The sequence below is a fragment of the Athene noctua genome, chromosome Z (assembly GCF_965140245.1).
Source record: "Athene noctua chromosome Z, bAthNoc1.hap1.1, whole genome shotgun sequence".
NCBI lineage: Eukaryota > Metazoa > Chordata > Aves > Strigiformes > Strigidae > Athene > Athene noctua.
In genome coordinates, this window is record NC_134077.1 from 39,095,348 (window position 1) to 39,120,572 (window position 25,225).

At 36.4% G+C, this 25,225-nt stretch overlaps 1 protein-coding gene across 7 annotated transcripts in view; it reads right to left on the minus strand.

The window, feature by feature from the left end:
- Nucleotides 1-6,821: 6,821 nt before the first annotated feature.
- PPIP5K2 (diphosphoinositol pentakisphosphate kinase 2) overlaps nucleotides 6,822-25,225 on the minus strand; it is a 52,056-nt gene continuing 33,652 nt past the window's right edge. For 2 of the 7 annotated variants that reach the window (XM_074933210.1, XM_074933212.1), the window contains exons 22-32: nucleotides 22,883-22,990; nucleotides 22,680-22,796; nucleotides 21,774-21,947; nucleotides 19,259-19,432; nucleotides 17,964-18,033; nucleotides 15,827-15,946; nucleotides 14,893-14,955; nucleotides 13,137-13,196; nucleotides 11,110-11,241; nucleotides 9,251-9,379; nucleotides 6,822-8,591 (exon numbers count right to left, since the gene is read on the minus strand). In XM_074933210.1, the coding sequence (XP_074789311.1) occupies nucleotides 8,488-8,591; nucleotides 9,251-9,379; nucleotides 11,110-11,241; nucleotides 13,137-13,196; nucleotides 14,893-14,955; nucleotides 15,827-15,946; nucleotides 17,964-18,033; nucleotides 19,259-19,432; nucleotides 21,774-21,947; nucleotides 22,680-22,796; nucleotides 22,883-22,990 (1,251 nt within the window). In that variant the 3' untranslated portion in view covers nucleotides 6,822-8,487. The remainder of the gene's footprint in view (nucleotides 8,592-9,250; nucleotides 9,380-11,109; nucleotides 11,242-13,136; nucleotides 13,197-14,892; nucleotides 14,956-15,826; nucleotides 15,947-17,963; nucleotides 18,034-19,258; nucleotides 19,433-21,773; nucleotides 21,948-22,679; nucleotides 22,797-22,882; nucleotides 22,991-25,225) is intronic. The other 5 variants (XM_074933215.1, XM_074933213.1, XM_074933216.1 and 2 more) reach the window with 5 other exon arrangements.

Below are 25,225 nucleotides of genomic sequence, written 5' to 3' on the forward strand. Positions count from 1 at the left end.
GTTCTAGATTAGTAACTATTTAAAATAAAACATGCTTTACTGATTAGCTGTTTTCCCCAGCAAATCAGGTTATTTTAGCATTTAATTAACTGCATTATGTAAATAACATTATCACACTGACAGAATTACTGTGGTGCAAAATTGTCTTTTAAATTTCTAGATATCAAAAGGCAGGTCCTGAAAACTTCTCCTAAATATAGGATCCGAACTCCACACCAAATATTTGAAAATAAACCTAGATCTTCCTAGAACTGCATAATTTTAAAAGTTCTGCATTTTCCATGCATCAGGCAAGTCATTAAATTTTTTCTAAGACTGACTACTGTATTCCAAGATGACTACTATTTCACAATTTTTTTTTCAGTGCTTTTAAAGTCATCTAAGATTTTACATGCAGAACAAGGATACTTTGAAGTGCTTGGGCTTTGTTTTCCTCACTTAAGATCTGGTTAACACTTTTTAGTGTTGCTGCTTCAACACAGAGAAAAACACAGACAATTACAGACTATTTGCATCATCACCCTGACTGGAACATGAAGTACCTACATCATATGGTGGCTGTGCTCACCAGTAGGTTTCTGCATCAATGACAGTCAATTACAATGACAATATAACTCAATTTTTAAAAGTAAACATAATATTAAAGGTAAAACACACAGAAAAAGGGCTTTATTTACTTTCCTCTCTGTAAATTCCTATTTATTCTCCTTAGAGAGCTTTTATCAAAAGACTTTCTATCCTTGCTTTTGTATATTCCAGGCTTGTACATTGGAAACTGCTATGGTGATTTGAGCATTAATGAAGCTATTAAATCACAAGGGCTGAAAGCTGAGCAATTGAAACACAGTGTGTTTAATTCTTTATTTTTTTGTGCATGGATGTAATTCCCAAACCTAATAAGACAGACCTTTTTTATTAAATATTCAGTTTCTTTCCCCTTATTAAAGATTGTAGCCATTCTGAAAATTGATTTTACTGGAAATCCATAACCACATTCTGGATAAAATACAAAGTACTTATTTGGGGGAAGGAGGAAAGAGAAAAACAGTTCCAACAGGGTATGACTGTAGTAGCAGCATGACTTTTACACTGAAAAAAAAAAATAATCAACTGGAATATTATTATATTAGACGACAAACAAGAAATATCTATTGCCCTACAACTTAACCACTTTTGCCATCCAAACCCAAAAGCTTGGTCATTTTTTAACATCTCTTAAAAGGCTATTTGGCTAACTTAAAAGAAACTATAGTGAAATTTACTTAAAACCTAAACAAAAGGTCTTAAGTACACCATTTAATAAAATCCCACCTTTATTTTTTATATACCAAACTAAAAAAATTTAGTAAGTGCAAAAAGTATCCCCTGGTTTACTTTTTGGGACAAATTCACTTTCTGCCTAATCAAGCTGATTTCAGGAGGAATTACAGCTACTTAAGCAAGGGTGAATTTGTGTCCAGATGGAGATAGTAGACACAAGAAAGAATGTGAAAAAGGTGGTAGTTTTAGAGCTTTGTGTGTTTTGCAGATGTTCAGTTAGTACCAACTCTGATTCAGACCGTGCTGAAGCAACAAACAGAACCAACCAACACGAAAAGATGCACTCTGTCCTAAACTGTAAAAGTTACTGGGAAAGGGAAGTGAAGTTTTGGATCAGTCTTGGACAAATGTTGCATTTAATGTACAGATGTAAAGGAGAAGGCGAAGGCAACAGAAAGAACTTGCTAACATTGCTCTAAAGCTGTTAAATGATCCTAAGTAAGTTTATCAATATCAATATGTAAATCTATTAAATAAGCAAGAGAAGCCATGAAGACATGTTCATGACCAGCCCAGATTGCTCACAGAGGTTGTACAGTTTCCATCCTTCAAGGTTCTCAAGACCAAACTGGATGAAGTCCTAGGTGACCTGGTCTGACCTCACAGATAACCTTGATTTGAGCAAGAGGTTGGACTAGAGACCTGAGGCCCTTTCCAGCCTGAATTATTGTGTGTGGGAATTAATAATGATTTAGAACAGAATGGAATAGGATAGGACAGAATGAAATATTTCTGTTGGAAAGGACCTACAATGACCATCTCATGCAACTGCCTGACCAATTCAGGGCTGACCAAAATTTAAAGTATGTTAACGGCGTTGTCCAAATGCCCCTTAAACACTGACTGGCTTGGGGCATTGACCACCTCTTTAGGAAGCCTGTTCCAGTGTCTGACCACCCTCTTGGTAAAGAAATGCTTCCTAATGTCAAGTCTGAACCTCCTCTAGCACAGCTTTGAACCATTCCCATGTGTCCTGTCACTGTATCCCAGGGAGAAGAGATCAACACCTCCCTCTCCACTTCTCCCCTGTGGAGGTTTGAACAGAACCGTCAGCCAGACCCGACATGGCCAGGCGTTCACCTGCCCCTCTCCGCTCTGGTCAGATAGGGGAGGGACAAAAGAAGAGAATTCGTGGGTTGAATAAAAAAGAATTTACTTAATATAACAAGAGAACAACAGTAGCAATAGTGAGTTCGAAAAGAAAACGGGTAAAATGCAACAGTGGCTTACCGAGTGCGGCGACCGCTCCCCACAGCAACACACGACCTGACCAACAGTCAGCGTGCTGCAAACCCCCAACTAAACACCGAGAGAGGCCAAGAGCTCCCTGCCCCTGGGCATGGCATCACATGGTATGAAATACTCCAATGAAAATTAACTCCATCCTGGTCGAAACCAGGACACGCCCCCCCCGGAAGCTGTAGAGAGTAATGAGGTCATCCCTCAGCCTCCTTTTCTCCAGACTAGACAAGTGCAGTCCTTTGCTGCTCTTCACAGGACATACAAGCCTTCCAGTCTTTCCGCCAGCTTTGTTGGCCTCCCCCGGAAGCATTCAACCACCTGAATATCCTTAAATTTTGGGGCCTAGAATTGCACAGTTTGAGTCAATGTTCACATGTTCATATCTAATACGATAACATAGAAAACGCAGGAATTTCCAAGCTTTTACTTTTTTTTTTTTTTTTTTTTTTTCTCCATTCTACTTCAAATACAATGTCAATTCAGTCTTTTGAATTCTTTTGGTTTCATTTTCTCCTTTGCAAACCTCAGTAGCTTGTAATTCTACATTTACTGTGCAAGTACTATTTAAAAACTACTACAGACTCTTAGTTAAGTTTCACAAATGGTTCAAAATATTTCCCAGAATAGTCTTTTGTAATAAGTTATGGAGACTTCAGATACAATATTTTAAGTCTAAATATATTCTCAGCCCTCACCCGAGAGTAATAAAAAAGTTATCAAGAATAGGAAGACAAATAAGACAGGAGGTCCAAATGGACTTGTACTCAGATTTTAAAAGATTCACAAGAGTTTTAGTACTTATATTAGTATACAATAAATAACTTTATGAAAGGAGTAGTTATTCCTACTCAAAAGATGTATTAAAACAGGGCATTTAGTGAGATGTGAACTCTGACCAAATAGGCTTTGTTGGAAGCAAAGATAATTGCTATTACGTTAGGAGAATTCTTGGTCTGGTACAAAATGTGCATCACACAATTACCTTGTTATTCCCTGTTGGTGACTTCTGTCCCTTTTACTGAACAGAACAGAGATATGTAAGTGTGGTGAATCAGCAAATGGGTTTGATGGTACTTGGACATCAGGTTATATAGATGAAGAATGTTAAACAAGAAGTGTATTTCTCAACAAACACATTGAATAAAAGATGTATCCAGGCAAAAATAGTTTAATATACCTCCCTTTTAAGCTAATCCTGAGATACCCATGTAAAAGATGAGAATTTCCTTTCCTGTACTTCTCATTTTTCACTTGATTAAAACCAAGTAATTTCTCACTAGAACCTCTCAACCACATAATCCTGTTTAGATCAGAGCAATTATCACTAAATTAGGCTCTTTCTGAAAGAGCATGCACCACTAGACATTGTAATTTCCACATAAAAGTTTGTCTTTTCCAGCAGCTTTATGACAGAAAAATATACATTGATTTCAGTATAGCTTGGAAGACAAAAAAAGATTTCTAGTCATGTTCAAAAAGCTGATTCTTCCCTTAGTAGCAGATCACATGACAATTTATAATTCTTAGAAGTCTGGACTAGAAGTCTATTTCTGCATACTACATTCATACATTACGTCATGTGGCAACAAACTGTTTTCCATCCATCTGATGTCTTTGTTCTTTTTTTAGCAAGTACACATTAAAACTGTTTTTGTATCAGTGCAAAGATTTTAAGCTTCTTCTAAGGTCTTTCCAACACTAGCTTCTACCTCTTTTATATATGGAAGTTCTCTGTATTTAGAGCATCCTCCTCCTCCTCAAAGAATGGTATTTGATGCCACTCACACACACTCAGATCTTTCTAAGATTTTTCTACAGTGTGAATGGCAAATAGAACTTGTCTCCAAAGTACAGATGATTTGCAGGGTTGTCATACTGTATCAAAATTCAGCTTGTTCATTGAAGGAAAAAAGAGGGATCAGAAACAAATGCACATGCTTTGAAGACCCAGCCAAACCTCCAGATAGCTACTATGCAGGGGACTTCAGAGACGGAATACTGAGTCTTTGCTATTCTTAATGGAACTGTATTTGATTAGACCACAGGACTGTAACTTTTAGAAAAGAATAGTTAGAAAGGTGATGGAGATAATACAGCATGTGGTCTAGAGTATGCTGGGGTTTATTGATTTATTTATAGATGTTTGATTTTTTTTATTCCGCATCTGTTTTCTACAATAATACACTCTGGACTGCTTTGTTATCATACTGTTTTTTATATTTCAGAGCAGAAGATGGTTGTTTTTAAGGGCTAAGTGAGGCAGAAAATAAATCAGTATTTAAAAATATTCAATCAAATTTGTCCTCTCCACAAAACCAAGCAAAATTAAAATGCTTGTTTAAAAAGAAAAATAAAAGAATATAAACAATGACTAGAAAGTACCCTTCTTTTCTTCCACCAGTTCTTCCAGAACTTTTTGGAAAAGCTTTTGCAGTTTTTATCTTTAACAAGTCACTTATGGGTCTATCAACAATATAATTGCTATAAACTGATAAAGAAAAAATGCAGGAAAATTGAAGTAATAGTATGCTTCCACCTGTGTTAGATGACAGAAAAAGGTGTTAAATCCCTACATTATGCCAACTGAATAGTCCATTGCATTGAAATGGCTACTAAAAGTCTTTGATAGATCTCTTCTGCCATCTTCCTTTGAACTGTTTTTTGTTATTAATCAGTGTATGATAATTATTTCTTTTGTATGCCCAAGCTTGTTTATATGGCTTCCTACAATATTGGATCAAAGCACATGTGCTTTCTCTTAACAAATATTACTTGCTAATATATTTATATAGAGAACTGTGAAGGTTTGAACTCAGCCGGCAGCCAGATGCCACATAGCTGGCCATTCACCTCTCCCTTACCCCTCTGGTAAAATTGGGGAGGGACAAAAGGAAGAGAATTTGTAGGTTGAATGAAAAGAAAGAATTTACTGAATGTTAACAAGAGAACAACAGTAACAATAGTGAGTTCAAAAAGAAACAGGTAAAATACAGCAGTGGCTTACCAACCGTGGCGACCACCCCCCCCCCCAGCAACATGACCCGACAAGCAAATGGCGCAAGCCCAACCCCGAGCGAAAAGCCCCCATAGTGCACATTAGGAATATGTTGGGGAAGACCATCTGGGTTACTCCTACATTGGGTAAATGTAAACCCATGCGTGGGATTAGTTTTGCCCAAGGACCTGGGTGCACTTGGTGGGTGATGCAGGAGGATGGAGAAGTCCGGTGTGTGCCCCAAGGAGATTTGATTTTAGGCAAGAACAGCCAATCAACCAGACTGTCAAATAACCTGTTATTTCAATTTGTGCCCTGCAACATCCTCCTGCCACATCCAAAGCCTCCTGCTGCACCGACTGAGCCAACTCCACCTCATTCCTCAGCCTTAAAGACTGTCATGACAGATGGAACCCAAAGTTATGGACTAAATGAACACAGCAGACATTATGGAATATAATCCATAGATTAAGGGAATTATATCTGTGAGACCTGAAAAAAAGAGGGGGTGGTGATTCCTTCAGACGTATTTGGAAACCTGGGCATGACATCACATGATTTGAAATACTTCAATGAAAATTAACTCCATCCTGGTCAAAACCAGGACAAGAACTCAAGTTTATGTGTCTATTATAATAAACAAAACAGATAAAACAGGATTAAAAATAATTTTAGGAGTTTTTACAAACATTTTTGTGTTTTGGTCCATTTGGTAATGATGCTTAATATTTGAAGGAAATGTTAAATGTTTATTTAAACTACATTTCAGGGTGGTAGTATTTTGGGAGTTACAGTCATACTCAGCCACTGATTTTCTGTGAACTTTTTCTCTGACCTCTGTCAAATCTGTTTGGAACAGGAAGTGCAGTTCAAAATGTTTAATGTGAGAGAGAGTCCAACTGCATAATGAAACTGGACTAAACCAGGTTCAAATCAGCTCAGTACAGTCTATGTTCTTATCATCTTATTGCCAGAGTAGTAATAGGAAACAGAAAAGCAGTCACAGTGGTTCTGTTTGTAATGTTACTATCTGGAGCATGAGGAAGCACTGCAGAATGTGTGACTATGGTTCACACCTTTTTCGAGGAGTGATTTCAGTATAAAATGATAAACACTCATAAGTCATGTCCTCCGCTGACAAGAGAAATTTTTGCTTATTTGTATATTAATGGCTTATTTGTAAATTCTTTTCCACTGAGCCTACTGAGTCAACTACTCACTGTACTTCACATATACTCTTAGAAGAAAACCAAATGGAGAGAAGTTGCCAGCTACCTTGTTTTTATTTAGGAGCACGTAAAAAAAGTTATGCCACAGCTTTGGTTGACTGGAAGATACACATAATTAAATTTTAACAGTTTTTTTTTTAAAAATGGTAAACAAGTGTACATTCAGTTGTGTGCAACACCAACACTGTCAATAACACAATTACACTACAAAAAATGAAATGTTTTAAGTATAGAGCTGTGAAACCCTTCATATTTTTGGTATCTAATGAGTATTTAACCTGCATTTTTAGAATCAGTCTGCTGAAGCCATTTCATCTGTGGTAAACACTGAAAACAGACCTTGTGTCAAAGTGAATGTAATTATATTTACACTGGCTCTGGAGAGCCCTACTCAAAAATACTACTTGGAAGCTCTCCCTTCTGCAACTAAAATGTGAAAGGTATTAACTAACTTTATGAAGTCCGTTATTAACAACCAGCCCACTGAACTTACAAAAGTGGACAATATTTTCATACATTTGGGATAATTATAATAATTCCAGATTTTTTCATGCCACAGATAAAATCACAAGAACTTCTGAGACTGGATGATTACATAACCCATTAACACAAAGTTTCACTGACTTACTAATGCTTCTCACAGCTCCTATAAAATCTGTAATTATTTTATTTTTATGAGAGCTGTTGTTAACCACCTAGATTGGAAGGAGAGAGGTATGAAAATTCCCAGGCCATGATGAATCCTGAGTATTTTGCAACAGTAAGCACTGAGTTCTGGTAGCCCATAGCCTCTTTCTACTGTGGGATGGTAATAAAACACAGATGGATTATTTACAATTTTTAGAAGACACTTACTAGCAGACCAGCTGTAACCATTTCTATTTTTACAAAATCTGCTTTTTAATATCACTATCACCTTTTTGTAGAAACATACAGCAAAGCAAATAAAACTGTCTTTTTAGTAAACAAAAAAAGGTTTTGATAAAAACACATAAAAGACAGTTTTATCCACTGAATGATATACAGGTACTCATATACAAGCATGTATACTAAACAACAAAAGAGAAAGTGTATTTGAATGTTACAGGTCTGACGTAAACACAAGAGTAAAAATAAGGAGAGTCAAAAGTGACAATACATTAACTCATTCCATCATGCCTAAATATTGCAGCATATATGATAAAAAATAATTCAAATGCAGAAAACATCTGCTTATCTTCAAAACCAGGCAAAAGAGATCTCTTTGGAAATGTAGCTAAATTTAAAAAATGCTTGTAGCCACGTTGTGTGTTACATTTCAGCCCACAAAAGAGATTCACAGGGAGATTATAAACTCCTGAAAATAGAAGTTTATAACATACAATGCCTACAGTGAAATCAAGAGCCACTGCAACACTGAAAATACCACTGCACTGGTATTTTCTTTTTGTACGAGTTTATGGTAGATATTTGAAGACACTGAAAAGGGACACGTGCAGATTTTCCATTAAAGGTGTGCAGTTCAGTATTTTCTGAAATGTTTCAGAAAATGAGGAAAGACATTTGACCTAAGTATGTAGCGTGCACACTACTTAACCATATATAAAGATTCTTAGGTGCACTATGAACTGCACACCTCAATGGCTTTTGAAAGGTCAGTAATTTAGTTGAATGCACACTAAAGAATTGTTTTAAGTTGCTTCCAGTTTTGCCTGATCAACTTCATTTCTTCTCAGAAAGAGGTTCACCAGTAAGTTCTACATCTAGCGAGGCCTCTTCAATAGATAGCTTAACATTAGATACACAAACAGAAGATCCAGGGGTAGCTGTAAAGAAACAAAAAGTATTAGGTTTTACACTTAAGAATATCCATGCTAAAAAGCATCAAAAGCAAGAAAAATGAGTTACCTAGCGGAGAAAAAAAGTGCTACACTGTATCTAATGAAACCAGAAATGCAATGGGATGATGTTATAGAGGCCCTTTAAACAGCAGAGCCATACAAAAGCAGACTGTAGCTGGCCGACAGTTCAGACTGAATATACTAATGACTGAATGCATCATCAAATATTGGCAGCTTTAGTCAGAACCTGGTCACAGAGCTCTATGTTCAGAAAACATCTTAGAAATTCTGCTATTTACATAAATAAATTTCCTTTGCTTGTCTTACTTGGAGGTAGCTCTAAGTACTGTCATACTTAGAACAAAACAAGACCCCATGAATTTTCAGGCTACAGAAATTCTTTCACACACCTCAGAGGATAAGAGAAAGTAAGTATTAATGCAGTTTTACTGTTAAAACTATTTATGCAATGCTAAAACTATTTATGCAATTGAGTTTTCACTGACCCGTAAAGTGATCCCACTTACACAGACAGGGAATGTTAAGAAATAACTACCCTACGAAATTATGTAATATATAAGAAAGAATCCTACTGCTGGAAATAATGTAATCAAGTTAGCCATTCTGCCTCTGACAGAACTTACATAAGGTTGGTTTCTCTATTGCTAGCCTTTCAGGCAAAGTTTCAAGTGATGTTGGTTGAATTTTTGCAGGGGTATATGTATTTAAAGAAATTTTTCTTCCTGACAGTGGAATCATGTAAGTTGGAGAAGCTGAAAGGGGGGGAGGGGGGGGGAAGAAAAGATACACATCATTAATAGTAAAATACTCTCATCTGAACAAAATGTCAAAAATTGTAGCCACAGAACTGTGTATCTATCCAGCAATATAGATGCCACAGTTACATAACATGCAGCTCAGCTACCTATTTTTGACTCTAGTGTCAAAACTTCAAAGCATGAAAGCCCAATTTAAAGATGTCCTTTTAACCTCAGAAAGCACATGATAACTTTATGCTGCTAAAGCAGCCAAGCCAAATTTCAGTAACAGCTGCCTTGCCAGAAGACTTCCAAAAGTATTAGTGCTACTTCTCATAGGTTATAAAGATTGCACTGGAATAGGCATTTAGTCCAAAACACCTATGAAAAGTACATACAATATGTGATTCTCTAGACAACTTCCAAACGTTAAAGGAAAGCAGAATGAAAGCAAAGCACCTATGGTCTCAATTCACAGAATCACAGAATCATCTAGGTTGGAAAAGACCGTGACGATCATCCAGTCCAACCATTAACCTAGCACTGACAGTTCCCAACTACACCACATCCCTCAGCGCTATGTCGACTCTACTCTTAAATACCTCCAATTCTGTCAGGTATAATTTCCGATCACTCCTTTGTAGAAAGGTGACAACCAGACTACCACAGGGTATGACAGGTTTTTTAAAAATATTTTTTCATCTTCTGTACTCTAAATTCTGAACTAATTTTCAAGAGTCACAAACTTCCTAACCAGTGTAACAAAGAATTTCAAATAGCTAAGAACTTTAAAACACTTGTAAGCCTCCCTGGGTTCTTTTTCAGTTATGTTTTCTTAAATTGCTTATTTTCCTTCTCAGATGTAGAAGGCCTACCCTATCAAATTAGCTGCTAATTAAAATCTAAATGGTATAAAACTAAAATAACAGGGAAAAAAAAAAGGGAAAATCCTGTAATAGAAAAAAAAATTTAAAATCCTGTAACAGAAAAAAGAAAAAAATTCTAACAGCTAGGTAACCTTTGTATCAGTAGTAGTAAGTACAAATTTTCTGATCAAACATGAGTCTTTAGACATTTCCTCAGGAAGAATAATTTTCAATCACCTGACATGACACATGAATTATAAGCATCCTAATATGTGGTAAATCTGACCTAACTGAAACTGTTTCCAAAGACACAGCAGTAGAATCACAATGGGAAGTCATCTTCCCAGAGACATGCATGTGGATAGAACTCAGTTTGCATTTCATTTCACGATCACTTAAACATTAAACATGCAACACAAACTACTAAAAAACTAAGTAACTGCAGGGCACTCCACAGGTGAAACCCCAAGTATCACTGAAAGAAACAGGAAATTCACAGTTGTAAGATGTAAAAGGTTTGTAAAAGACAACACTACTCTGCTGAGGTTACTGCCGGTACAACAGCAGAGTATAAAGCTGAAAATACTGTGTGCTCACTAAAAAGCTTTCCTTGTAATTCAGCTATCACTCATGACAGTACAGGCAAGTTCTTAACATGAGGAAATAAACCCTTAGTTTACTATCCCAGTCAACACAGACATTACTTCAAAGAATTATGAGTGTCCATACTGCAAAAATTAAAATTATGCTCTACGTACACATTTCATTTTTTTAAATGCAGTATTGTTAGTTTACCTGTTAGCTGTAAAATACTGGAAAGATTGACTAGACAATATTTAACAATTTCAAATTAACATAATTACAAACTAAAATTAGTACATGTCTCCTGTAGATTTTCCCTTGACGGAGCAGCAACAGAGGCAAGAAATTCATCCACTTGCTTCAGAGACAAGGAGTTGTGGAGAGTTTCCAAAGGGCAAATAGAAGGAACCATGGAATATAGTTCAAAACCTGAAAGAAAAATAATAAAAAAAAAGAGATTTCCAAACATAAGACAGGATTTAATCTACTGCATGGGCAAGTATTAATGCATGATAAAAAGTATTACTTTAAATCAGCACATGCAGACATAGTCTTCAAATCATGGACACTAAATATTATAGGAGTTGGAACAAGATGTGCCAACTTCCAGGGTAACTAAAGATAGCATGTAACATACCATGGGATACAAATCCCATGTACACAAAAAGTGGTCTTCAAATATTTGCAAGTAGAGCACAGTTGTAATCAGTTCATGAAAGATAACTTTCTTCTAAGACAAACTTAGTAAACCACTAAAAAAATGTCAGGAAATGGTAGTATTTCTCCTACTCATTCTCATACCTGGCATGACACTGAATAGGTAACTCATTCATGCAAGTAAACTAGGATAGCTATGCTGTTATCTGTTAGCAGATGAGCTAAAAAGCTACAACTTCCAAGAAATAAATTTGCTGAATTCACGTTCTAACATCTTCAGTATTCTGTGAAAACAAACTGTTGTCTTCAATATCAAAAGAAAACCACTGTTAGCACTTCTGTACCTTGAGGTTACATTTTTTAACTCTGTAAGACAGGTTTACACCTACCTTTATGCATTTAAACACAGTACTTACAAGAGTAGAAGTTTCATGTATTAGAACAGGTTAAGTACAGAAACCCAAAATCTAAAAATGTATTGGACTTTGCTTTTCTACATTAGTATTGATTATACATCAACCATGCATATCCATATTACTAACATAGTAAAAAGCATTTAAACATTTTAGCAAAAAAACCCAACCACCAGTTCTCTAAAGTGATGCAGGTTTGATAACTCAATGAACAGCTCTTCACACAACTGCATTTCAGAAGAGGAAAATATTTCCATTAGTGTTTCCAACATACAGCTGTAATATTACAACTCTGCAATTCAATATTGTAAATTTACAGTTGGTACATTTCTTTTAAGATATTTAAATGAAGAAACAATAGTGAATGAAATAATGTTTAGAATTTCAGTTCAAGGTACATTTATGAGAGCATTATGACTGTAAACTGTTCCCTACCCTAAAATAATAAACATCAATATTTCTGTAATATCCAGTGTTCCCCATTCACTCCCCATAGAGAAGGAACTCAACAAAATTTCAACTTCCAAATGTCTGTATTCATATTTGGATCCACCTTGGTCATGTTCAAATTTGAGGGACAGTCGCTTCAAATATACAATCAACTTAAGTGTACATATGTCAGCTTCATTTATATTACAAATAAAATGTTGCACTTCATGGAAACTTGGTTTTCACATACAAAAGTTATGCTAACATACAAAAGATATGCTACCACATACTTAATTTCTATTTTCCTATAAAGGCAGTAGCTAAGCTTCACTGTAAGCACTAAGATGGCCGGCATACATATTAATATCCTAAATAACTATGCATGCATGCAAAGCATAAACCCTTTCTTTGCATTACAGTAAAATATAAGATTTATCCTTTACCCTGACAGAAAAGTCACTATCACTTGAACGAGAATTTATTTTTTAAATTTTGCAAAGAATGTAGTGGGACAATGTCAGGTTAACTTCATAATAACTATTATTGTTATAGTTCAAAGGAATTTCAAAATACACCAATGCCCTTTTTAATGATAAATATTTTATGATGTTACGAGAAATAAATTTGAATTTTAATGATGAAGAAGCCTGACAGTATCCTGTTAAAAAAAATCAATTTTCGGTAAACTAACTGCTTTTGAGTTTCGGCTGTATTTATTCTTAAAGCACTGTCCCCATCAAAAGGCAAGACAATGAAAGGGTAAGTAAACGCAGCATCTCAAAAAGCCACCCTGCTGTCTTACATTTAAAAGCTATAGAGACATACCACTGGAGCCTAGAAATTCCACAGAGGAAATGGACCAGCACCTAAAGAGGTGTGAGTGTTCTGCACAGGGGCCCAGAAAATAAGGTAAAGCACTGTCAGAAGATACTTGTTTCACCATGTTCCTTGAACTAAAGATGGGGGGTAGTCTGAAATGAGTTAAGAGGGTGTGATAACAACATAAAAGTAAGAAAAAACAGAGTGAAAGGGACAAGGAGAATCAAAATGATAGTCCAAAGGACAGACAAAACAACATCAATATGTTCTTATGTTAGTAGAGAACCCTTGGAAACCTGTAATACACTTCATAGGAGCTCATACAGCATGCATTAATCTTGCAAGAGATGGGTGGTAAAACTGCTGTATTAAATGAATCAGAACAGTCAGTGCATTCATTAAAAGCAATTTAGCTCATTTTTAAAAGAATGAGTCACAAAAATTGCTAAATAGAACAGAAAGTAATCAAATTATTAGACACTGACACTCAAATGCAGTTCTTTCTGACCTTGTATTTTTTTGAAGCATTATCTGATTTGAGTCTTAAGATAACAAACAGACTCCTAACCTTCCTATTTGAAATAGGATACTAGAATTGGCCTTTTAGGTCAAACACTGTCTTAATGGTATTAATTCAGCCTTACTATAGTAGTCTCCCTTCAAGAAGCACTGCAGTGCAAAAAGTCACTATGGATTCCAACTGAGTGTAATAAAGGACACTTTGCTTCTCAGCAAAGCCAAACAAAAACTCAGTCTTTTTTTTTTTTAAACCTTGTTTCTAAAGCAAATATATTTCGAATCTAACATAAAAATGCTGATGATTTCCACTGTTGTTTCAATGCTATCACCATCACTGTACTCAGCCAACAGTCATCACATTTAAAAAGTTCCAGTTAAGAAATCTGGAAAAGCTTCACTAAGATCCGGTCAGTGCTGAAGACCGAGTCTAGTTTCCATATACAGGATACATTTTGGGCCTATATAATCACACAGAAAGGTAGGCATGAAATATTTTGCTGAGGAAGAGAAAGACATACCTCTGTCCTGTGTGTTAAACAAGAATTTTTGTAACTATAGTAGACTGAAGACAAGTTAACTCTCACTCTTGAAGCTCAAGAGGTCAATGTAAGCAACAGGCAGCTCTCTTGCTGTGATTTTTAGTGCAATATTTAAGTAATTCGGACATCTGATGAACAGAGAAGTATGATAAAGTGAAATAAATTTTTGTCCGATGATAAATATACCAATTTAGCAGGAATGGAACCAAAATTGTGCTTTAGTTTTTTAATTTAGCATCACTTCAAGAAGACAGTCAAACTCCAGTTGTCAGTTCAGTGATTTCTTTTAGCATCAGGAGGCTCAGGGACACAGCTCAGCAGGAGAAAGACCGAGAAGAAACAGCAGCTATCAAGAAGTGTATGCCCAATAAAGATCAGGTTTAATTCTGTTTTTAGCTTGTACCATAAAGTCTGATCACAAAAGAAATTGGGAAGAATAATTTATTATAGAGATCATGATTAACAGTAGCACTTCAATTTTTTCAAGGATTTTTCTAACAAATGAATTTTGATATTTATACTAATGAATGGTAAAGAAAGGTTTTAGGATATCTGATGATTGTAAATATATTTGGAGTTGTGCTTGAGGTTAGAAACAACAGATGGCTGGATGATACTGTACACCCCATATTTGAAATAAAAATAAAAGGGTTGAAGCAAGGAACCTTTTGTTTTTTTGTTTTTAAAATAAAAGCAAAACGTACCATTGGTTGGGTGTCGAGCAAATGAGATAGAAAACCTTTTAACAGCAGAACCGCGTGTGGTGTCTGAGAAAGAGAAAAACAGGTACCTGAAATTTGTAACAGCTACCAAAAGAGGGACATTTTAAAAAAGGAAAGGAAGAAGAAAGAAAAAAAAAAGAAAAGATAAGAAGGTATTAAACCGAGTGGCATGCAGAAAGGACCAAGGAAAGGGCTAAAATCTAAATAGAGGTTAAAAAGAAGAAAATCTGGATTGTTGGCAACTACAAGATATGTAATGAAGTGTATGAAAACAAGCAGAATGAGCTGGTGGTTCTTGCATACAAGTTTATATCACGTTAGAGTTGAACAGAGAGTAGTGAATTGGGAGAAAACCAGCATGGATACTGTTTCACCTCAGTTATAAAGGTGTGTTTTGGCATCTTTACATTCTGAAATCTAGTGAGTTTCTTCTCTACCCAAGATTATCCAAAACTGAAAATCTCCTGCTCCTTTGTAATCTAACCCCACTGAAAAAGGGTCAGGAATCCTAAAATTTTCACCATCAGTATTTCATTTATTAGTTTAGAATTTTTTTCATTCCTTGTATATGTTCCAAGTAATTTATTTTATTCCGAGATCAGTAAGTAATAATAAAATCTGAAGTTTAAAATGAGAAAAGAATTTCAAACCCAAAATTTTAGTTTAGTTTGCTGAAATCTCCTAGCACGCATTACAAGTATATGAGCTAGTGTTCAAGACACAAACAAGAATTAACTATGCTATTAAGTTAAACATAAAGCAAGCTATGGGCAATAAAGAAGCAATAGAAACTCATACAATTAATACTAAGGCAAAGGATTCTAGGATTCCATTAAAATCAGTAACCTAGGATTTAACTTTAGAAGTTTAATGTGGCACATGGTTTGTGCGTGCATGTGCGAGAGTGTGCACATACCATCTATGAAGCCAGAAGAAGTCAGCTTTTTACGATGAGTACGAGCATAATCCTGTAGGTTAGGTGCACTTGAAGAACCCCCGAGCACTGAGGTGCTAAACAGGCCCGCGCAGTGAGACCCTGATGGGAGTTAGAGAAAATACACACAACAACCAGGTGTTCGTCCATTCACATTGGGGATGCATGCAGCATGCAAGCACATGGCTCTTACCACACAAAAGGCAGCTTTTGGCAGTGCCTTGGACAGGTTCACAATATGCTTGTAATGTCAGAGTGGTACTTGTAGGCTGAAACTATCATAATATATTGTGCTTCCACTCATGACACAGCACCCTCTGCTATATGTGCAAAGAGAGGACTGGCTTTAACAAAGTGAATTCTTGTCCTGTTATCACTTTTGGTAAAGAAAAGTTACCAGTTAGCATCAATGTAAACATAACTAAAACAACAAAACAAAACCAAGATGATAATGATGATGATGATGTGAAAGTTGTGTGGTTTAAAACCTGCAGTTCTGGAACAAATATAAACTGGAAAAATAATGCTCATTGCTTTCATGCAAATCAACCTTTGAGATGACAGGCTGCAGTGTCATGCGCTTTCACAGACTTCATATGGAAATATTTATTTTCTAACCTCAACAAATTGTAAATGTTCTATTCATATTTCAGCTACCATCACTGACAATGTTACAAACTGAAAAATGCCTAAAAGTTCCATCAAGTTTAGCTTGATTTCCTTTCCTGAGAAGACTTTTGTACATTTCCATGCAAGTGAGAATACTTTTCCTACGACTCATACATTCCTGACACTAGGATGGGAGTTTTAACAAATCACTGAAAGCCACAGGCAGAAAAGAACTTTTATAATCATCAACCATAAATGAAATTTACATACAACAATGAACAAAATGGAAAAAAATGCAAAATTTTTTTCCTTTAGTTTTTACTACTAGGTGGAAGGAGAAGTGTTTTTTCATTCAGAACTTATCTAGAACGTAGAAGATAAGTAACAGCAGATTTTTTTTTTTTAAGTATCCAGTGATACTTCCTTTCATTACTTTTAATGACCCACTGAGGGGAAACACTACTAGCACATGTGACCAATCACAACCAAAATAAATTGGTGCCTGGTCTGTGGCAAAAGCCTTTCACAAATGTAATACCTTAACCTATGCCCAGAAATACATAAACTTCCACAAACCATACTGTGTCTCACATTGGCAAAAGAAAAGTTGTTTAATTTTAGCAAGCACACAGTAAAAAACATGACTTTAATAAAAAGAGCACGTGATATATGCATTTTACTAAGGGAAAAATATAATAGGGAGAAAAGTAGAGATTAGATGTATAGATCTTTACAAGGAAATGAAAATCTACTTCTGCATTTATGCATATGGCTTATGCATTTTCTGCCCTTCATTTGTCCCATGAAAAGACACACAGAAAAAAAATGCAATATTGATTTACAGTAGTGCAAGATTTCATATTTTTGCATATGAGTCATATGTATGCCTGGTTCAAAGAAGCAACAGAAAAGCACCACTTGAACTAGAAGAATTTAAGACAACTCATTGAATTACAGTATGATTCATTCTAATGCTGAAAGGAGAAAATTGATTTTAGGGGAGAGAATGTGTGTGAACCCCCTGATATTATCAAGAAACTTGAGGTTTGTTCCCCATCCCTCGCCCCTCAATAAAACACGTTCAATTCCATCAATTGCTCACAGTAGGAAACGTTAATTTTCAAGAAAAGTGTTTTTATCAGTTTCCAGTACAGGCCATTTCAATCCAAAAGATTCTTGCAAACCCCAAAAACTCAGTCATGAACTACATTATATCTTAAAAATCTACTCTATGTTAAAAGTAATCCTGTGTACATGTTGTGAGCAGTACAGAGTCAGTAGTGTGGATAGTCTCAAATAATTTTCTCTTTTTGGTTATAATTTATTTTAAAACTTACTGCTGCAGAAATATTGTCCAGTTCATAGGCAGACACTCAGTAAATACTATTGATAACAAGTACTATTGGATCCTGTTAACATAAAAGCTATTCGAAGAATGTACAACTGTACACAACAACAGGCAGATGAAAAGCTGCTAACATCGAACAAAATTTCAATTGTAGACACATACCTAGACCACTCTGCTTTTGTTCCAGAATAGTTCTCGGTGTACGTAAGTTACTATTGCTTTCTGATAGAACCTGGATATAAAAAACAGAAAAATAAGGGGAAGTAGAATAGCAGCACGAAACATCCATTTAACTTGATATAGCAGCCTGTTTCAGACAGACAAGTGTTAATAAGCTGTATGATACGTGTTAGTAAAAATATGTAAAAGAAACATGAAAGATCATGCAACATCCCCTTCTGAAGGGAGTCCATTTCACATATGAGTTTCCTTGCAATGAAGTGGTGCAAAGCAAGCATTCAGAATGAGAAAGGACACAAACAAAGACCAATATGAGAACAGACATTTGAGACATTTTATTTCATTTTACCAAATTCACTCTCTTAAACTGCGCCTGTATTGAAAAAAGGAGGGGAGGGAAGGAAAGACAGACAAGCTATTGAGGACACCATACAATCACTGATCCATGCACGGGCTCAGTCAGTGTAAACAATCTTCAGATGTTCACAGCCTTTACTGATACAAACTTTTCCTATGTAAATAGTTTTAGAATTTTCCACAATAAAAAGAAATTATGAACATTTTCAAAGAAAAAGGATACAATTAACAGAACACCATCCATTGTCACACCTGTAAACATTATCTTGACATACTAAACAATCTTTAAATCTTCACTGGCACTTCAAAAAGATTTACTGTTTCTTTTTTCCCTGCTTTTCCCCCCTGATATTTAGAAAAACAGTCAAAATATTGTACAAGTCAATGGATGATGTACTGTACTGGGAGTTTCAGACACCTCCGGATACAGAAAGCAAGAATTATTAGCGCTAGGATTTTTTCCTTGCAATAGTTAATACCAGGCCACTGAAAATATGATATATGCAAAACAAGTTTTGAATAGCAATATAAAATTATTTTAAATGGTATTGGTTGCAATTATTAAACAAAAAGTTTTTCAATTTACCTACCACCAAATTAAGCAATGCTGTCTTTAAAGTCTTAAAGGACAACTAAACCAAAGCACAAATCTGTTTCATTACACAGTAGACTAAATCTTTTTTACAGTTGTAACATTTACATTTCCTATAGAGAAACCAAATTTTTAGGAAAACATATAACACATTCAGTGGAAAAACATGCACTTGCTCTTTTTCCCCCAAACATTCTCGGGAAGTAATTTTAAGAAGTGGAAGAATTTGCATCAAACATAATCCATAACAAGGGATTAGATGTCCTTAAAGACAGTTGGTTGTTGCTTGGAATGCATAATAATGTTTAATGAAGTAAAGTTTAAAAACCTGTTGCCATGAGCCAAAAATACTGGATGTGAAAGCCAATGATTTAGGGGAGACAGGGGAAGAAGTGATTTGTTCCCCTGATCTGCGTCTTCGACGCCCAGTACCCACACCACTGGTGTAATGCAGCCAGGTACCAATACACTCTGGGCTAGACACACTCAGGGGGCTCTCTTCCTGGAAGTGAGAAAGGGGGCAAAAAACAGCAAAGCATGCAAAGTTAGATTCAACAGAGCCAAATGAACAGAAAAGAAAAAAACCAATCTGCTTGCACCCTTTTATATACTGCTTTTAAAACTATTAAACAGTGATTAGGGAAGAGTAATATTACAATATTAGAAGTTATCAGTTCCACTTTTATCTCTTCATCCAATTATATCTTTTAATACAACACTTTATTCAAATTTATAATAGACTAATTACCAGATATAAAAGTAATTGTTATCAATAATTCACTCACAATTTTAAAAATTTTCCACATGTTGGAAACAGAGTATCTGCTATCCCTGACATACTGTTCAATAGTTTTGCCCCTTTAAGTACATTAAACTTTCCTATTTATTACTTACTAATTTTCATTTCTAGGCCATAACCTTATCTAAAAATTTCTCATTTTTAGAATTGCCTTTGAGACTTTACAGCTGATTCACTGGTAGTAGCACCAACCTAAGCAGTAGTAGTTTTCCAAAATTAAAAAAGCCCTAATAATTATCTGATGCTGGTTGGACATCTATTAAGACTTCAAGGGAGGACAGTCTCAGGCTGAGTCCCCCATGCCCTACATCATTACCTATCATTAGCAATCAACATTTCCAGCAATACAGAATCTGATTTTCAATGCAGATGAGACTTACTTCCTTGTTTTACTCTTAGGATGCTGCTTTTAAAATTTTTTATTTTCATGACTCAGTCAGTTGCAATCCTTCTATAAATACTCCTGACTGTATCCCAGATCAAAACTTTCATATAATCTCACACTTACACCTGAAAGTGTACTTTCATATGAAATGGACATAGGTGAAGAGAGAATTGCCTTATAGGGTTAAAAAAAAAAAATGTTCAAGGCAGTTGCAGTTTAAGTTGCAATGACTTTTTTTTTAACACCTCAAAATATCAACTGGTTTAAACATTACAAATACTGGTTTTGCAAATTTCAGTAGGCCAGATGAAACTTCCAATTTTACTTTAAAAGTTTTGTAGTGTATAGTTTCTTTAAATTAGTTATCTTCTTCCAGCAAATAAACAAGTACTGAATGCTGAAACACATTCCATCTGAACACACATTACCTGCACAGTCAAAATTTAGCAATTTATGTTATTAATACCTTTTGAAAGTAATATCTACATAATTTATGAAAATGAAACTGGTTCAAAGTCTGAAGTGTATGTGAACTCATAACTAGGAGGGGAGTTTGCATGATCATAGTGAAAACAGCGTTTCAAAATCCCAAATATTGATGTTGTGAGCATTTGTTATGATAAAACTTGGAAATAGAAAATGTAAGACATTCATATTTATTATCTCTGTTAATTTATGAAAGCACTGTGAAATTATACAGATTTCCTTATAGAAGGGAACCATGCATCTTTTTCTCTTCACACTACCAATAACCAAGTTACTTGCAAATCTGTAATGCTTTCACTAAATACAAGCAGTCCATTCCCAACACAAACATGAAAGGAAAAGCTCTTGGTGTGACTCTTCATTTTGGATGGTTTTAAGCAACTGAAAATGAGGCAGTAAGAAGCTGTTAGTCTGCTTCTAGCATTAATATCACAGAAGTGCCACTGTGTGCTATCTGAAGCTTTGCCACTCAAAGGTAAGCATGGTATCGGTGATAACAGCCGCGCAACCCCCTACATGTGTGACACTAAAGCTGTATCTGTGAAGCACATCTAGATATGGACTTCAAGACAGGAGACTAGACTGTTCAGGATGTTATCTAAAGAATTAATGAAACACAAATCCCACCCACTTAAAAAAAAAGCTTCCAGTTCATTCTCTTACCTTGCATGACAAGTGGAGTGACTTTCACACCACGTAAAAGCAAATACAGCAGAAGACATGTATCTCACCTTCTGTACTTCCCCTACTGCCCCCAATCCCTCCATCCCCTCTCAGCATGATCACCCTGAAGGTTTGCTTAATTCCCAGTAACAGCTGTTATTATATATTATAAGGATGAATACAAAAGAAATGTATGTTAGTTCGAAGATGTAGGTTTAGACTGAAAAAGTCTTCATTTTCAAATATTGGCTTTTCTAAAATGGCTTAAAAAGAAAAAAAGGAGAGAAGTCTTATCATAAATTAATATTCCATTTGAAAATATCCCAAACCTCCTTCAGACAATTTACTGCCATGGAGGATTTCTCATAGAATAAGAGCAATCCTTTTGTGAGACATAACATCATACTGGTTTTGTGTAAGCAAAAGCAGAATTACATTTGGTTTTGTTTTGGTAAAAGTAAGCAAAAGTTAATTTCTGTGAAAGACATTATCTGGAACATAAACACTTACTTCAACAGAACCAATCTTCCTGGATCTTGGAAGGGGTGACTTTCTGTGTATGTGAATAGGGTCCGATACCATTGGCTTGAACATCACTACCGACCGATCTGCTTCATCTCTTTTAGGAGCATGTGCCTCCTCATCACTATCATTTCTATGAGAGGTTTTCTTCGAGCCTTCATTCTGCAGACAATACATAATTCATTTTCAGTTTAGCTGCCCACCTTGCAACATGTAGACAGAAGTGGCTGTTAAATACATCTTCTGTATAAACATAAAGCAAGCTGATTTTAAAAATACAAGAAGTAAACCACATATTATTTAGACTTCAATAATCTGTATTTGCTTTAACCAGCCACTGCATATGATAGTGTGGTCCTAATCAACCACACTGTTCAGCCAACCTATCTTACTCCAATTTTCTGTTGACACAGTAATAAAATTCTGACCCTGAAGTCAACAGAATAATTCTGGCCAAGCTTTGCTTTCACTCATTTCTCAAAAAGCAAGTGGTAACTCTACAGACCTGCCCATAAATCTTTGAAAACATTAATCCTTCCTCAATAATCTGTATTCATAAACATGCCAAACTACCTTACTTAAATATTTCTTTCAGTTGCCAGACTAACATTGATATGACACTGATGTTGAGATCACTTTTCTTACAATTAATATTTTGTATTTCTAGCAAAAATCTGGCAAAGCCACAAAAGGTCCAAATCACCCGTGTCCATTACCTCAGTGTCCATTCAAAATGGAGTAATACACTGGGACTGATTGTATTTTACTAGATATTTTTCTAACAAAATAAAAACCACTTTTGTATTTTTTACCTAACAATTTCCTATGTTTATTTTAGGTATGTCCGCATCCAGAAAAACTAACTTCTGCTTTAAAGAAAGGCATAATTATTACCTCTCTGGAGGCAGGTCTGTATCCATATCCAGCTGGTAAATTTTTGTCTTCCTCACAGCCTTTGGCTCCTGGACTAAAGTGCAGCTCTACATGAAAACGTTCTTCTGAAGAAAGTTCCTGAAGGAAAATGATTAAATAGGATTACACTTTAATACATAGCTTAACACCACTAATTTCTGAAGATATTTATCCAATTTAAATACCTTGTTTGGATCCTCATAAAGCATGATAACAATCTGTGTCATGTAATTGAGTTCATTGACAATATTTAAATAATCCATAGCTCGTTTCCATTGTTCATCTTTTGATTCCTTATAAAGAGAGGGGGAAAAAAAAATAATCAATACATAAACCCCAGCTATCTTCTTGAAAGAGACTGACGATTTCCCTTTTTCCCCATTTACATGGATTTTACATTCACAGCAGAAGTAGGAACCTTTTCACAACTAAGGAAAAAGCAGAGATACAACCCAAAAAAAGAAGTGACTTGTAATTGCTCATCAAATGAATGAACAGTGAAATTCGGAACTTCTTTTATTTTATTTCAGTGTATCTTTCATGTTCTTTCACCAAACATGATATATGGCTTGTAGACAGAGGCACTGTTTTAAACTCTCCTGATGGGAATTGTTAATTTTGCAATAAACTAATTTCAACTAGTACATTGTGGAAAATTTTTCGAGATACCACTCTACCAATCAGACAGAGTAAATGCAGGCTTCTAGTATTTAGAAGAAGTTTAACCATCACATCCCAAACTACTTAATATGAATATTCACCTTTTTTCATGCTCTAATAAAAATACATTTAGCAATCCACCTTAAAGGAAATTTAAACTAGGAGTGTATCTGCCCTGGCATATGTCACACAGGTACAGGATTAAAAATGCTTTTGCCATCCGTGAGTTTAGTCATCCATTACCTGAAGCAAGCATGTCAATACAACTATTTCAAAAGTTAGTATCTTAATCAAGCTCTGTCTTAGAAGCAGATGTGTAGGCTTTGTAGTGCTGCATTTGTCCTCTCCAAGAGCTCAGTTAGATCATTTCTGAATCTGAAGACCCTGTCTTTTTCAGTCCTTGGTTTCAAAGCCAATCAGATGGATAATAATGCACCGCCTTCAAGGTATTCTACATCAGTATAGGAAAGTAAGACAATCAATTTAACAGGAGAAACTGGAGAAAACTAAGAAGGGTTGGAAGGATGATCCGGGAAATTATTGACTTCGGTGCCCGGGAAGCTGATGGAGCAGCTCATCCTGAGTACTATCATACATCATATGCGGGACAACCAGATGATCAGGCCCAGTCAGCATGGGTTTATGAAAGGCAGGTCCTGCCTGACAAACCCGATCTCCTTCTGTGACAGGGCGAACTGCTTATTGGATGAGGGAAAGACTGTGGATGTAATTTACCTTGACTTTAGCAAGGTCTTTGACACTGTTTCCCACAGCATTTTACTGGCAAAACTGGCTGCTTGAGGCTTGGACAATCACATGCTTTGTTGGGTAACAAACTGTCTGGATGTCCGGGCCCAAAGAGTTGTGGTGAACGGAGTTAAATCCAGTTGGCGGCCGGTCACGAGTGGTGTCCCCCAGGGCTCAGTTTTGAGGCCACTCCTGTTTAACATCTTTATTGATGATCTGGACGAGGGGATCGAGTGCACCTCCAGTAAGTTTGCAGATGACACCAAGTTGGGTGGGAGTGTTGATCTGCTCGAGGGTAGGGAGGCTCTGCAGAGAGACCTGGACAGGCTGGAGCCATGGGCTGAGGCCAACTGGAGGAGTTTCAATAAGGCCAAATGCCGGGGGCTGCCCTTGGGCCACAACAACCCCCAGCAGCGCTACAGGCTTGGGGAGGAGTGGCTGGAGAGCTGCCAGTCAGAGAGGGACCTGGGGGTGCTGATTGGCAGGCGGCTGAACAGGAGCCAGCAGTGTGCCCAGGTGGGCAAGAAGGCCAATGGCATCCTGACTTGCATCAGCAATAGCGTGGCCAGCAGGGACAGGGAAGGGATCTGACCCCTGTACTCGGCACTGCTGAGGCTGCACCTCGATGACTGTGTTCAATTTTGGGCCACTCACTACAAAAAGGACACCGAATTACTCGAGCATGTCCAGAGAAAGGCAATGAAGCTGGTGCAGGGTCCGGAGCACAGGTCATACGAGGAGCGGCTGAGGGAACTGGGGATATTTAGTCTGGAGAAGAGGAGGCTGAGGGGAGACCTCACTGCCCTCTACAGCTACCTGAAAGGAGGTTGCAGAGATCTGGGGATGAGCCTCTTTAACCAAGTAACAAGTGACAGGACAAGAGGTAATGGCCTCAAATTGCTCCAGGGAACGTTTAGACTCGATATTAGGAAGTATTTCTTTACAGAATGGGTCGTTAGGCATTGGAATGGGCTGCCCAGGGCAGTGGTGGAGTCCCCATCCCTGGAGGTGTTCAAGAGTTGGGGTGACGTAGCACTGAGTGGTATGGTGTAGTTGGGAACTGTCAGTGCTACATGAATGATTGGACTAGATGATCTTCTAGGTCCTTTCCAACCTAGATG